Source organism: Anolis sagrei, chromosome 2 (assembly GCF_037176765.1).
Source record: "Anolis sagrei isolate rAnoSag1 chromosome 2, rAnoSag1.mat, whole genome shotgun sequence".
Taxonomy (NCBI): domain Eukaryota; kingdom Metazoa; phylum Chordata; class Lepidosauria; order Squamata; family Dactyloidae; genus Anolis; species Anolis sagrei.
In genome coordinates this window covers 103,173,761-103,190,548 of record NC_090022.1, presented here as the reverse complement: position 1 = coordinate 103,190,548, position 16,788 = coordinate 103,173,761, and the positions used below count along the sequence as shown (strand labels likewise).

General features: G+C 37.3%; 1 protein-coding gene across 3 annotated transcripts in view; it reads right to left on the bottom strand.

Annotated features, from left to right (window-relative positions):
* The window catches only part of HTR4 (5-hydroxytryptamine receptor 4), a 207,847-nt gene that overhangs the window by 70,060 nt on the left and 120,999 nt on the right, over positions 1–16,788 (bottom strand). For all 3 annotated transcript variants that reach the window (XM_060765049.2, XM_060765046.2, XM_060765048.2), the window contains one exon: positions 12,214–12,414. In XM_060765049.2, the coding sequence (XP_060621032.2) occupies positions 12,214–12,414 (201 nt within the window). The remainder of the gene's footprint in view (positions 1–12,213; positions 12,415–16,788) is intronic.

The following is a 16,788-nucleotide window of genomic DNA, read 5'->3' as shown; positions in this document are numbered from 1 at the left end:
TCCCTCTTGAAGGCTAAATCTTGGTGCTACAGACAATGTTTCAGCCTATAAATATCCCTTTCACTCACAGATAATCTGCAACAAAATGAGAAGACCACACTGAGATGTGCTTTTGAGAAAAAGGTGAAAATATAACATAGAAGACTCTATAACAGCAAAGTCATGTTAGCTAACATTGCCACGATAACATTTTGTGAATCCTTCAAAGATAAATTTACACCAAAGAAAATTTAGGCAGACAGCTTTGACTACTCTAATCTGTCAATCACAAACCTCCATCTGAAGAGTATACGTTTTCATATTTTCCGTTTCTGCATTATTGTATCACTTTTAATGAAAATGACTGGTAATGTACAACAGTTCACTGCTGCTGCCTTTACTGTGCCAGATGGTCTCCCTCCTGTTAGAACTTGTGTTTATTTTATTTTACATGTGAAGCAACCCTTGCCAGAGTGTACTGGATAATGCTGACTGCTGTGCTAGATGGAAAAGGACATTTTGCAGAGAGTATGTATATAGAATACAAAGTGTTTCTACCATGTGGTAAAAGTGAATATATGATTAGACAGAGAAGGAAATGAAGAAATCAAAGGATGGCAAATTCTACTTGCAATTAACACATTGAATCAGGAATAGCCAACGATATGAAAATCATCTGGAAATGTTTTCAATTAGCCACAGTAAAGAGACAATTCAGGCCGACAGCTCTGCTCCACAGGTTTATGAACATTTATGATTTGCAGCTGACAGTATCACTTTGTGTTAAGCAAACTATGAAAGCAAGAGTTGCTACCAGACAAGTGGCAAACTGAGATTCCATGTTTCTTGCTCTTCCCTTTCCACAGTCTTATGTCTCCATTTCCACATGGATACAGGAAGACTGACTGAGGTTTTTGAAGACAGAAGCAACATCATATTCAGGAGTGGGTTTATGAGAATGAAAAAAGATGGATGCAGCACACAAATGACCCAAAACGTATATTTAATATTGTTTCATATATGGAGTTTATTAAATGCATATTGATGACTTACATATGCAATAAAATGTAATCCAGGAACTCATATCATTAAGGGCCCTTTCAGACAGGCTTTTTATCCCAGGATCTGATCCCAGGTTTTCTGTTTATAACAGATTATCTGACACTGGGGACTCATATAATCCAGTTTAAAGCAGAAAACCTGGGATCAGATCCTGGGATATAAGGCCTGTCTGGAAGGGCCCTAAGGCTGCATATTTTCTAAATATAGATTATTTGGATTACACAAACTTCCAACTTTTGCTATTCATGTGTTTCATATGTAACACATAAATAGCAAAATTGGTTGTAGTCAAGCAAAATGGGGCACTGTGTCCCTCCAGTTACTTTTGAACTCCAGCTTCCAACATCCCCTAAGATCCTGGCCAACAATCAAGAATAGGAGGTTCAACCAAATCTGGAAGCCATCGGTTCCCCACTCCTATTCTAGACAAATGTTTCTGAAAGATCAAATTCTTTTCACTTCATGATGATCTAATTTTGAAATTCATACCACTTTTGAAAACAGCTTGTGATACAGTATTAAGAGGCTGTTGTTTTCTGAAGAAAATATGATGGTGAGGTGAACGTGAGTGTCAATAAAGTCTTCATGTAGTTTTTTGGCATCATTGCTTTGAGTCTATTTTAAGTAAGAAAAAGTGGCAGATAAATAAAAATATCATCATCACTATAGGGTCACCATACATTGAAAACTACTTGAAGACACGCAACAAGACTGATTAGATGTTGAACAGTGGAACTCACTGCCTTAAAGTGTGGTGGAAGCTGCTTCTTTGGAAGCTTTTAAACAGAGGATAGATGGGATTCTGTGATGAAGATATATTCTGGAACAGTTAATTTCTCCATATCAACATCCCATGTGAGTAAAGTAAGTTTCCTTTAACAAACTCTCAATGAATGGGGTTTATTTCCAGATACTGACTTTAGTTAATACCTAGCAGTGAGGTGGCCAAGACAATGATGATTTCAAACAAACAAAAGACTGAAAAAAGCTCCTAAGAGACCCTGTGCTTGTAGGACAATGTAGAATAAAGTGGTCAACACAGCTAGGTGTATGTATATGCCCTCAGGTTATCTGCTGATTTATGGTGGGGTCCCATGTATTTCACAGGGTTTTTAAGACAACAAATACTCAAAGGTGGTTTTACCAGTTCCTTCCGCTGAAAGATAGTCCACAGTTCCTGCTATTTGTTCATGGTCTCCCATCCAGATACTAACCAGAGCTGGCCTTGCTTAACTTCCAAGATTAAACAGGATTGGGCCTTTGGGGTATATAGGCTAAGGGTAAACTAATGTACATTGGAATATGTAGGATAAGTGCAAACACATGCATATTAGGGATACACACATATTATATACATGGCAATCTGATCTGATATGGTAGTGTCTGGTCAGTATTTCTAATCAAGTACCACATCCTTGATATTAATAATTCCACACATATAGACGTTCAATGCAAAACTAACTAAATTTAGTTAATACATCCATAAATCAATAAATAGCATGACCAATTTAAGATAAAAAGATTACATGGAAGCACAGCAAAAAAATCCCCAAGAATGAATTACTATATTCGATATATAATTGTAAATGAAATTGCTTCCTCCAAATTATACCATAGTAGGACTCTCTCTCTCTCTCTCTCTCTCTCTCAGTTTTCAGTTTAAATGCTCAGCAGTCATTGCATAAGGTCAGTTTTGCATAAAACTAATAAATTTTACATTACATAAATGAGCACAGCAGAGGAACGTTTCTGTAGCTACGGACTGTTTTTGTCACGCTAGATTAACAGAAAAGCATCTCAGCAGTTTCCTTCATTACATCTCCGTGGACAAGATATTTTTAAAAAGAGGAGACAATTTTGTGTCTGGAAAAGGGAATGAGAGTTAATGGAACTTTTGTCATCTTTATCTGTTTTAATTCAAGTTTTTGAATGCAACCGAGTCACTTCCAAATTTCTCATTGAGCAGGAGATGCAATTGTTTTACACCAACCTATTTTGCAGTGCTCTACCACAATAGCTTCATCCTCCTTCTCCATCCAATAACACCCTTCCCTTTCTCTCATCTGAAGTCCATTGGGCCATCAAAAACATGCCAACTGGAAAGGCTCCAGGTCAAGACAGAATCATTGAAGAACTTCAAAAAACGTACGGTTCTCCTCTTTACAAAGAACCTGACTCCCACTTCTTTTATTATCTAGCAGACGGCAGTGTACCGAAGACTTGGAACTCTCAAAAACAGTCCTCTTATTTAAGAAAGGAGACAAAGAAGATCTGAGTAAATACTGCCCAATAACTCTACTGCTAATTATCTACAAAGTCTTCACCAGGTATATTCTAGCCTGCATCAAGAGAAGATTGCAGGAGGCATGAACAAGCTGGATTCCATCACTCATTCTCCACCATTGATCACATCCTGACTGCTAATAGAATATTGGAAGCGATCTGTGAATATTAGATGCCACTCATCCTCGCTTTTGTCGACTATGAATAGGCATTTGACAGTGTGGAACCAGAGTGCTCTTGGAACAGTCTGAGGGAGCAAGGAGTGCAGGCAGAGTATATTAACATCATCCAAGCATGCTATAGCGGACAGACAACAATGCTAATGCCTTTCAAACAAGAAGTTGTTATAACTGAAGAAAAAGGTGTATGCCAAGGTGATTCCATCTCACCCAACCTTTTTTATGCTGCTCTGGAAAGTGTAATAGAAGGCTGTAATTGGTCGGACAAAGGTATATTCATTGATAGGTGCAGGCTTAATCACCTGTGCTTCACTGATGACATAGTTTTAATCATGCATCCAGCCTCAGAAATCTCCAATATGTTTTGCAAACTTTGAAGCAGAAGTCATTAATTGGATTAAAGATAAACACGTGAAAGATGTAGATTGTGCTACAGTGACAGTAGATGGTGTCGACCTTGAAAATGCAGCAGAATGCATCTACCTAGGAAGGCTGTTAGCATCTAGAAATGAACTGAATCTGGAGCTGAACAGATGCAGGAAAGCAAGGTTGGCCACTTACAATTGTATTAAAGCTGCTCCAGATTCAACCAGAAGTACATTTCTATGAGCTCAGTTATTTAACTCGACCGTGCTACCTGCCTTATGCTATGGTGCAGAGATTTGAACAATGACATAAGTTCTTAGAACAACTACAGGCCGCGCATGCTTCCCTTGAAAGATGGCTCATTTTGGATGTCCCTCCAAATGCAGAGACTACGCGGAATGCACAACTAGGATGTTTGAATAATATCAAAAGTGAAAGATACTTTACACCACATTGTTCAACTCAAACATCGATTTGCAGGCCACGTGATGCGCAGGCCAAATGGGCACTGGAGCAATGCCACAGCAACATGGAACCCACGGGGATAGATGAGACCTCTTGGTCATCCTCCCACCCAATGGTCTAATCCATTCTGTATGGCATATAATGTGATAGACAAACATGGTCGTACAATGGTACACTAATCAACACATGCTCAAAATAGATACGAATGGAGGCGATTACAGAAGATGCTGTGATCTGCACAAAAGCTGAGGAAAGGATCATTTAAGTGACTAGCTTTATCTGTTTTAATTCAAGACTTTGAAGCGCTCTTGCTTCCTTTTTATTTTATTTCAATTTAGGAAAATTGTCTGGAATAGAAACAGCAGCAGAGATTCTGCAAAACTGTTTTTGAAATGGATGCTTTTGATCATGTGACAAAGGCTATTCAGTGTGAAGCAATCTATGAACCCTTATGAGGAGCGGCTTAGGGAGCTGGGTATGTTTAGCTTGAAGAAAAGAAAGCTGAGAAGGGATAAGATCATCATGTTTAAATCTTTGAAATGATGTCACATTGAGGAAGGGGCAGGCTTGTTTTCTGCCGCTCTGGAAACTAATACGCAATGGAGCAATACATTCAAATTGCTTCATTCTTACTGGGATGAGAGATGGATCCTTTTATTCTCCAGTTCTGGTTGGAAGTAAATTCATCCATTTACTCACCAATGTAATTAAGAGACTAGAAGGCACCCTACCCATTGAGGTCTTAATGCTTGCAATCTACCTGCTAACATAGCATACCTCTTTTATTTCTATTCTTAGGTTTGTCTTTGGCTTAATCATTTGGAATGAAGTGAATGAATAATGTCTTGAAGATCTAGCTCTGAAGCACATGACAGCATGCTTCCCAAATTATTCTGCCAAGATGGCTTTGCTTCTCTGCATCTCTCCCTGCTTTTTTTTTTTTTTTTTACTGTGTTCCCATTTGGGGGCCCTGCCAGATTCTTCTTCTGACTGCAGCTGGGGGTGTACAAGGAAGAAATACATGATCAGACAAACTTTAATAAATCAAAATCTTTTGCCTACAGCTGAAGAAACCAATGGGGAGCAGGGAATCCAAAGAGAATTGTAGCATTTAGACAGTGTGTCTTCTAGTGTCACAGAACTCTGAACACAGAAATTTGTAAGGAAACAAATGGCAACATGGTGGAAAGAATAAAGTGCAAAAATCCTCCTATCAAGAAACTCCCAGTGGGCATCCAGTTTCATGAGCCACTCGTTCATAGTTTGTGCTCATGCAGAACCTGGCTGTCAGGGCAGCACCTGCATGAATCATACACTTTTGGGCAGGGGAAAACGTTCTCGCAAAGCACTGCTGCTATTTCAATGCCATCTATTTCACAGTTTCCTTCTCTCCCTCCCCAGCTCTCCTTTTTCCAATTTCACAGTGTTCCAGGATTCAGTTCTGAACAAGAATGGCACGTGAATATACTTCCTTCAAGGTAAACATGAATGTGCATGTTTGAATTCATGGTTCCATTGGTATTTTCTCCACAAAATGGCTTTTAGAAATATTTTGCACCAGCATGGGACCAAACTGCATGAATACTGGCATGAATCAGTCTATGATAGGTCCTCACTGCTACAAAAGTTGATGAAGGATTTGACAAAGAATTAATACAAAATTTTAAAAACAATGTATTTCCATCATTATGTTTCTTTTGAAAAAAACCCATGAAAAATGCTATGTCTTGGTATAACTTGACCTGCATTATATCTATATTTGTCTGAGCAGTGTTCAGACACTGCTGACTCTTACAAAACAAAAATTTGTATAACAATTTAGTCACAATAAAAATATAATAATTGTGCTTGAAATTATGGATGTATGGGGAAAGCCCTTAGGTTTACTAGTTTTGTGTTTTTGCTACTTCGTATTTTATTCAGACACTCCACCACAGCAAAATATTTGCATGAAATTTTGATTTAGGTGGAACTTCTTGGACTAGAAGTTTCTTTCAGTTGTGTGCTCCGTAGATTTATTATTTATTTATTTACAGTTCTTATATTCCGCCCTTCTCACCCCGCAGGGGACTCAGGGCGGATTACAGTAAACACATATATGGCAAGCATTCAATGCCAGTTTGACAAACAACATTTAACAGACACCGAGGCTATTTAACTTTTTTTTTTTGGCCGCCAGGGGAGCTGCTGCTTTCCATCGTCCATCAACGACACCGATGAAGTTCTTCCGCATTCCACATTCCCCGGAGTCTTTTTTCTTTATGGCCTCATAAATTAGTTAAATTTAGCCTCCCACACAAGGTGGTACCTTATTTTCCTACTTGACAGATGCAACTGTCTTTCGGGTTGCAAAGGTCGACAAGGGGCTACACAATGGCTGGACACCCACTCCAGCCTGGGCTGGCTTCGAACTCATGACCTTTTGGTCAGAGTGATCTTAATTCAGCTGACACTCAGGCAGCTGCTCCACAATCCAGCTGCACCACAATAGAGAGAGTTTCCCCATTAACTCCAGAATATCGATGTGATGTCAGGTGCAAGGAAGAGTTCAACCTGAATATCTTCTAGTATCTGTGTTTTCTCTTGGACATGAAGTACCTCTGAGAAATGATGAGGATATAATTAAAATTCTTCTTGCTTCCCACAAAATTTATTTCATACTTTTTCTGAACAGAAAACCTACATTCATTATGGTGTCAGTGCTACCACCCAATATAAAAAGGTAAAGGTTTCCCCTTGACATTAAGACTAGTTGTGTCAGTTTGAGTCTCACTTTTTTGTTTTCCCATATAAATTTAGATATTCCATATATTAAAGATACTCATATTTTTAATGACAGGCAATGCTTGAAAGAGGTAGAGTTTTTTTGGAAGAATATTCATTTTAACAATTGAAATTCTGCCTAATAATGAAAGATTTAAATATTCCCAATTATCCAGATCCTTTGTTATTTCTTTCCATTTTTGTTTAAAATTATTTTTCACCAGTTGGGAGTTTTTGGCTGTTAGGGTAATACCAAGGTATTGAGTCTTGTCTACAACCCAGAATTCTGTGATTTTTGAGAGTTCTTCTCTTTTACTAGGAGTTAGATTTTTTGTCCAAATTACTGTCTTCTTTTTATTTATTCTTAAACATGCCAAGTTCCCATATTCTTCTATTTTGTTTAACCAATTTTTAATATTTTCAATAGGATTGTTAATAATGCAGATCAAGTTGTCTGTGAAGGCTCTACATTTGTAGTTTTGTTTATTGATCTTCAGGCCTTTTAAGTTAGGGTCCTCTCTTATTCCATTGAGTAAAATTTCCAGTGCCATAATAAACAGCAGGGGGGAGGGGGGACAAACTTGTCTTGTCCCCTTAGCTATATTCAGTGGTGGGGATTCTTGAGAGTTTATTATGATTTTTGCCTCTTGTCTATTGTAAATTGTCTCAATTTTGTTTATGGATTGATAGCCAAAATCTAATTCCTTCAATAGTATTTTTTTTAAAAACTCCAATTAATATTGTCAAAAGCCTTTTCTGCATCTAAACTTAATAGGGCCAATCAATTTAATTTGATTGATGAGAAGAAAAGGGGAGGATTTGGACTACCTGATTTTAGACTGTATTATGAAGCCTGCATCTTGACTTGGGTCAAGGATTGGACTACGTTACAAAAAAGGAGAATCCTTACCTTGGAGGGTTTAGATCTAAGGAGGGGGTGGCATGCCTATGTTTGGTATGACAAAAAATGAAAAGAACTTTACCAATAATTATATAAGAGTATGGGAGAAGTATAAACCAAGATTCTGCTCCAATACACTACTCTGGTTGTCACCCCTAGAAGCCTCACAAAGAAGGGAATTAGGCTGGCAGACTTGGCCAACCTACAAATACTTACTAACGATAGAAAAGGGGAAAATTTTACTCAAGGAGGAGACAGAAATCAAACAAACATGTAAAAACTTCTCTTGGTTTCAAGATAGACAAATCAAAGAACCCTATAAAGCGGATAACAAACGTGGCTTTGAAGATGAAAACTCTTTTTGGGACAAAATAATGAAATCAGACAATAAACTGATTACCAAGATCTACAAAAAAAAATTTACTAGAGTGGACCACTGAAATGGAACTCATAAAGGATTGTATGATAAAATGGGCTTCTAATGTAGGTCATCCAATAAAATCAGAGAAATGGGAAAAATTTGGAATCAAAAGATTATACATATGTCTATGAATTAAAGGAAAATTGGATGAAAATGATATATAGGGTGGTATATAACTCCACACAAAATTTCAAAATGCTACAAAAATGACTCCAACAAATGTTGGAAATGTGGTTAACAAACCAGTACCTTTTTCCACATCTGGTGGACTTGGCCGGAGGTGAAAGAGTTTTGGACAAAAATACATATTGATATACAAAAAATATTAAACATAAATATAGGAAAAGAACCTGAATATTTCTTGTTAGGTATGCTGGATGTGGCAGAAGATAAAGACAAGGATTTTTAAAAATTATTTAGTAATTGCAGCTAGAATAGTGTTTGCAAAAAATTGGAGACAGAAGGACATTCCAAAAATAGAGAACTGGCAAAAGAAAGTCTTGAAGGTAATGAATATGGATAAACTAACTTATTGGTTTACTCCAAATCAAGGTCTCCCAAAAAAACAAAACAAACTGGGACCTGGTTAAGAACTATTTCAAGCAACAAAAATAGACTTAATAATGTGAATAAAAAAGACTCACAAGAAGACAAGAATTCACAGGGAAGAAGAGACTTTCCCTTTATTTATTTATTTTCACCCCTTCAGGGGCCAAAACTCTTATTCCACAACCACTGAAGAATAGAAGAAAGTCAAACAACTCTTTAAAAAAAAATTTTTTTTTTAATGTCCTTGTCTTCACTCTGTTTTCTCTTATTTGGCTTTCTAGATTAGGGACTTTTAAAAAAAATCTCCCAATGTCTACCGTATATTCCGGCATATAAGACAACTGGGCGTATAAGACGACCCCCAACTTTTCCAGTTAAAATATAGAGTTAAGATGACTCCAATGCATAAGACTACACCTGCATATAAGATGACCCCTGACTCTTGAGAAGATTTTCTTGGGTTAAAAAGTAGTCTTATACGCCAGAATATACTGTACTTCCCGGCTCTTCCTCTTTTCCTAACCTTTCTATCTGAAAATTGTTCTTACTTTTGCGATGTTCTATTTCTCTCTCCCTCTCTCTCTCTATATATATCTTAGTTGTATATGACTAGAATCTGGGGGGGGGGGGTGATGCTCATCTCCATTTCTAAGCCGAAGAGCTGGCATTGTCCGTAGACCCCTTCAAGGTCATATGGCTGGCATGACTGCATGGAGTGTCGTTCCCTTCCCTCTGGAGCAGTTCCTATTTATCTACTCACATTTGCATGTTTTTGAACTGCTAGGTTGGCAGAAGCTGGAGCTAACAGTAGGAGCTCACCCCACTCCCTGGATTTGAACTGCTGAATTCAGCAGCTCAGTGATTTAACCCAATGCACCACTGGGGGCTCCTACCATCCCAATATACAGTATGCAAAGACAAATGTATAGAAAGAGTTCTAAATATTATGGCTTGTTACATAAAAGAAATATTATCTATGCTACTCAAAGCAATTGTCCATAAGCTATTGGCTACAACAAACCTGCAACAGGGTTCTAGGGGAAAAAGAAAGACTTGCAGGCAATTGACAAAAGTACGAGGGGAAAACTTTGCTAGTCCCTCACACCAGGAAGCTTAAGAAGCACCAGTGCATGGCTCATCACCAAGTGATACTGGAGAGTCACACTGCTTTTCAAAGTAACTTGGTCACGCAAAATAACTAATATCCTACAGTGCTAAATCTTGTGACTCTCTCTTTTCTATACGGTTTCTAACTCAGTGGGAATGTGAGATAAAACATTATAAAGAAATAATAGTACCTAACATAAAGTATTGCATCTAGGTGTTTAGCTGCAACAGAAAATGCATATGTCTACTGAAGGTATGTATGTGCCTTCAAGCTACCTGTCAACTTATAAGATCCTCATCATATTTTCTTAGGCAAGACATTCTGTGGTTTTGTGAGTTCCTTACTCTGAAATATAGCCTACATCACCTGGTTTTTATTGGCTATCTCCCATCAAAGTACTAACCAGGGCTTGGTTTGTTTTCAAGATCCAACAGGATCTAGAGCTTTTAGGGTATTTAGGCTAAATGTATCCCATCAAATACCTAGTTTTTTAAAAAAAAATAAACTTCCACATATACTGGAAGGGTCAGTTTCACACACTGTAAATGCCACTGGAAATTTATATAATTGTCAAGAGATGCATTCTACTGGATTTAGCTTGACCTCTGAATACTTTTCCCATGTCAGGTGCATTGGGTTCTTTCCTGCTGAAAAGATATAAATTAATCACAGTAAAGTCAGTAAATTAGGGCAGAAAGTGATGGAATGAATGATCTATCCCTTCAGTGGAAAATGCATACAACATTCTGCTAGTCCAGATGGCCAACACTGATTAAATAAAACTCCCTTCAATTTAGGAGGCAAACCATTAATAAATTAATCACACAGTTTAATGAGGCAATGGCTTCAGCACTGGTTTTCATGAACCCATAATTCAATGAATCTGAAGAAATGGACTTGGTGCATTTAATATGAAGAAGATGCTTGTTTTTATTTTGAAAAGCAGTCACATATGTTATCATCTTGTCAAGTGGAAGGGACATTAACTGAAGAGCATTATCAGATTATAATAAATGGTAATAGATGTAAAGAAAAAGAAGCCATGGGTATGTAGGGATAAGAGTCATGGTATAGTATTTATTATAGAGCAAAAGGTTACTTCCAAATGATGAAAGGATCTTCTTGGTGTTAGTAATCTGCTCATGCTTTGGCATACTCCATGCCAGTGGCCTCACGCTTGTCTTTCATAATGTTAGTATAGGGTTTAAAACAATACATAACAAGTTCAGGTACACCCTTTCCATCAACATCTTTGCCGACTGTAGACCAGGCATGGGCAAACTTTGGCCCTCTAGGTGTTTTGGACATCAACTTCCATAATTCCTAACAGCAATAAGCTGGCTGGGATTTCTGGGAGTTGAAGTCCAAAACACTGGAGGGCTGAAGTTTGCTCATGCCTGCTGTAGACCCTTTGGCCTGAAAGCCCTTCTTATTTTACTGTGGCCGAAAAAAACAAGAAAATCTCTTTAGAAAAATATATAGCTTTATCTTTATGATGGATGTATCTGCTGGCATGGAAGTACTAAAGATCTGGCACATGAGGACCACACATAAGTGTTTTTGTTTTGTGCCTTCAAGTTATTCCAACTTAGTTAGATGTCTTTCTCCTTGGTTTCCCTGTAAAGATATATACAGAAGAGGTTTTCCATTGTCTTCCTATTAGGGAAGGAGCTTTTATACTCTTCTTAGCCCTCTCCTTGCTCTTATCATCACCTATCAAGAGTGATAACTAACTGCACTTCTTATTACCCAACAGGAAATACTTTTTAATATTATCCAATGGGAATATTCCTACACAGATACACATTTTTCATTAACCTTCAGACTTCAATGTCTTAAAATTTGCAAAATTTATAGCAAAACAGAATTTAGACTATAACTAAGGTATATTTTCATTTATTTCAGTTTCTAAATTTAAACACTGACAAAATAATAAAAAAATGCCAGATCTAAACATTAGTATTCTTCTTAACCCCATACACAGAATATTTCAACACAATCCTTTCATGCAATGGTTTTCCTTCAAGAAGTCATAAAATGTAACATCAGCAGCAACCACAGAAACTGAAAGTGACTACTACACGCACACACACACACACACACTTACACACACATATAGTCATCTATTGGCTCCTACCTGTCTAGGGATATACAGCAGAGATGGAGAATTGATGCTGTGGTGAGGAGAACATCTAAAGATGTCCGAATCAAACAGAACATCTTTCCATAAATCCAGTTATCTTGAACAAGCTCAATGGCTCCAAATGGCATCACCAAAACTGATACTAGCAAGTCAGCAAATGCAAGTGATACTATGAAATAATTGGTCTTGATTTTCCTGTAAGGAACACAAATATTTTGATACGTTAAACACCATATGACAGCAATTTGCAGTATTTTTATCTACCACATCTTTTTTCACAACTTTGTAAAGCATATTATAGTTTTGAGTAATATAGTTCTGTGTAGTAGGGTTGTGCTATTCGGCTGGACCTCAATCCATTTTCAGTATCCAAATTTCAGTGTGTATCCAGATCAGTTTTCGAGACTCTCCCAAAATTGGCTAATGGAAAAAAGCCGTTTTTGGCTCGACAACTGAAAGATCTGGAAAGAACCGCTCCATTGGTGGCAATAGGAAACACACAAGGTTCCCCTTCCAATCATTTTTAGGGCATCGACTTAAGAAACCCCCTTCCTGGGATCCTTTCCCTTCTGTCTTGCAAGGAGACCTGGGTTTAAGACAAGAGCTTAAGAAATCAAACCACCCTTTCGGGGATTCTTTCCCTTCTAGTGGCTGCCTCCCTCCCCATACTCCATGTGTAGCCGAAATAAACTGAAAGCAGCCATTTTTCAGCAGCAACTGTTCTATTGTAATTAGGGAAAAACGGAGACAGAACCAATGCTGTTATGGGCATCCTAACCAGCTGAAGACCATTTTTGAAAATTGATCTGTGCACAACCCTACTGTGTAGCACACCCACATAAAAACAAGAGTTGAGCTCTGCTGGATCATGGTTCTCTAGTCCAACATCCTGTTCATAGGATATTAATTCAGAACTTGAATAGCCAGGATGGCAATGGAAATTGACCCACAGGATTGCGAAAGGCAACCTGGAAATTCAGGTTTACTCCAAGTTAAACCAGATTAGCCTGAGGTATCATTTGGACACCTCAGGCTAATCTGGAAGCAATCACAGGCTTTAGGCCTGTGTAGATGGAGCCTGGGAATACCCACACTCATATACATCATGCATAGTAGCCTCTGATAGATTCCCCATCCTCCATAAATATGCTCAGAAAGATCTAAAATGCTTGCATGCACAGTCTAAATATGCGCTATGTGAAGAAATAATACATTTTAACGATCCTCAGTCTCCAATCACTTAGGTTCAGTAGCGAGGGAGAAAACCTTCTTTTTGCCTACTCAGCAAATATTACAATTTTCAAAGGGGCAACCGTGTTAGCCTGCTGCAGCATTTAAAGGAGAAGAATCTGTGCCCCCTTTAGGACAATGACATGTGAGGAAGCTCATAATGGAACAATTTGGTTATTCTTAAAGATGTTACAAAGCTCCCTTCCTGATTTTCCATGCCATGTGTATGTAGATACTTCCATTGGGAAACATAAAGAAGAAACAGGAAGAAGAGCCAAAAGAAATGGTCAGATTTGCCAGTGGAGAGGCATGGGCAATGGATGCCTTAATCAATCTTAGATGAGAAGCATCAGTTTTATCTGTAAGTGCTTTTGAGATCTTCATTCAGGTCTGGCAAAAGGACCAGAGTATGCTATCCAAATTTACTGACATGAATAAGACATGCAATATGATTTCCACAAAGTCTCTTACAGAAACAGCTATACAACGATATGTTAAAACACACATGAATTCTTCAAAGAAGGCACCTATTTTGAAGTTTGTACTTGGATATTTAAGTTGCAATCAAAAGATGTTGTGCACATCCTTAGTGAAAATGTTACTATTTTCTTGGCAGTAAAATTCCCTTAACAAAAGAGGCACGATATGTCAAAGTATCACTCATTCCTATAAGAACAAGAAATGAACTGCTACAACCCCCCCCCCCCAAAACCAGCCAATTAGCAAACCTCTTATAGCATTCCCAGTAAACGCCTTTGCCATTTAAATATCCCTTTTTGAATATGTTATCAAACCTTTCCTGTATTCATTCTTGGCACTGAATGACATTTTCTTCATCTCTTTTTTACTGAACAGCATTATCTCCATCTCTTTTTCATATTATTAGCTATCAGTTTTACAGCCTGCTAAATTATAATATTCACACATTTAGCTGAGCTGTGGTGTTGCTTCTTAAACCATGCTTTTGCCATGCTTAGGTTCTTTAACAAATAATTATCCTTCCAACAACCAAACACATTGCAGATTATTTTCCCAATTTTTAATATTTTTATTTTTCAACTTTTCTGTCAGCTTGTGTTTTATGGAGAATGATTAGCAAAATGATTAGCAACAAACCATGGTTCTAACTGGGACAGAACAACATGCCATAGTTTAAATAAGACCCAGTTCCTCAGCCAGTAACAAACCGTGGCTTCTAACTGTTATCCATGGCTGACTAGTAACAGAGATGGGCTTGAACACAACATCTAGAATTTAATATGTGTGACACCATCCAATACCATGGCATTAAAATATATGTCAGTTGCACAACCTACAAAAGGAAGAAAAATAGCACACAAATGCCAAATCTTTCTCCTCATGTTTCTTCTAACAAGCTATGCTCTAATGTTTATTTCAATTAATCTGGTTGCATTTGATAAAGAGAAGCAAGGTAACAATCACTGAACAAAGTAAATAAACTACTACATATAACTCACAAGCTGTCTTCATTTCATAAAGGTTATCATATGAGAAAGGTTACGACATGGATAACAGGATTTTTAGTTTGGACTTGCACTTGTTAATTTGACTTTTGAATCTTTACAGCAATCATTAAACATGCGTTATCACAGTGTCCACAAGATACTGTTTCCTTCTTCAGACATATTTACATATATGAGGATATTTCAACAAAGTTTAAAATGTACAATATAGTCATCAACTTAGAGAAATGGAATGGTTTTCAAACACGCAAAAATGGTGACTGGGCAATATTCTGTCCATTAGGACATTTGGCAGGTAGATATTTAGATTACTAGATACTGTGAAACAAAGGACAGAAAAGAAACCTTTTTTTTTTGTATGTTGTCAATTTCCGTAGTGCAGAGCAAAACAAAACAAAATCAATTTAACACATGGCTCCTGTTTCTAACAAGTTTTACAGACTTGCTTCTATTGTCAAGTCTGAAGTCATTATTTTTAAAAATAAGTATGCGGAGGAGGAACGGAGTGCTTCTTCCACATACTTGAAACTTCTGATGGAGAAAATTTCATCCATCAATAAATATAGCAAATGGTTTCTATTTTTTGGACTAGTTTTTAATTATTTGAAAAAGGTTAATATTTTTGTCAATTGGTCATTTATGCATTAACCATATTTTATTCCTTTCCCCTTAATTCTTTATGATCCTTTATTATCCTTATAGCTTTCCCCTAAATACTTTCCAGGCTGTAAACAATTCCTATTTATGTTTATTTTCTTAAATTAATGAACATCTTAAAAAATCCCTGTGATTTGGTGGCTTTACGATGTAAAAATAATGCTGAGAAATGAGCATTATACAGGGTCAGTCAAAATGCATAGGCCAATAAGCCATTCAATTGAATGGCTTATTGGCCTATGCATTTTGACTAACCCTGTACATCAGACAAGGTCATTAAACAAGCTTTGTTGAGTCAGATAAGTGCAGTATTTCAATACAAGTATTTGTTTACCACTTCTTTCAGTTTGTAAAGTGCCTATCCAAACTTCTCAAGCAAAAGTCTTTCAAACACCCTTGCACCAGATTTCTGTCAATAAGCGTCAAGCTAGGTGATTTTTTAGCATTTTCATAAATGTCCGTATGGTGAGCGCTGAACTAAGACCCTGAAAAACTGGGGTTCAAATTCCTGTTCAGACATGGAAACCCACTGAGTGATCTTGCACACGTCATTACTCTCTTCGCCTCAGAGGAAGGCAGAAGGAAACCCCCTCTGAACAAATTCCACCAAGCAAAAACACTGTTGTAAATTTATTGTAGGGTTTCCCTAAGTCTGAAATAACTTTCCAGTACACAGCAAAATACAAAATAGTGGTGAAAGAACCTTTTTTGTTGAATCACATAATTGTCACATGTGTATATGTGTGTGCCTGTTAACTTTAGTAACCCCATCACTTTTATAGTTTTTTCTTAGGCAAGAAATCATTACAGGTTATTTGGCAGCTCCTTTCTCTAGAGCTCTTGTCAAGTGGTGTCCTAACTAGCTTTATTTAGGGTGCTGGGTTCTGTGTTTGGTCACTAGAAAGTAAAAGTGGATGCAATTACAAGTTTGTTAAATTACAAGTTTGCTGAGGTACATCTTTTGGAAGAAATCCTATTGTGACGGGAAACTGGTGAATTGTAGGGAACATGCATTCCAATGGATATGTCACTTCTAACATCTTAGGTGAAATTATAGCTTTTACTTATGTTCTTAGAAATAATGCTTATCCACACTATTCCCTTCCGAATCAGGGCAGACTAAAATACATTTCATATTTATAACAGTTGACCTCATTTATCAATCAATTGGTCAACTCACCTGTATCATGGACAAACA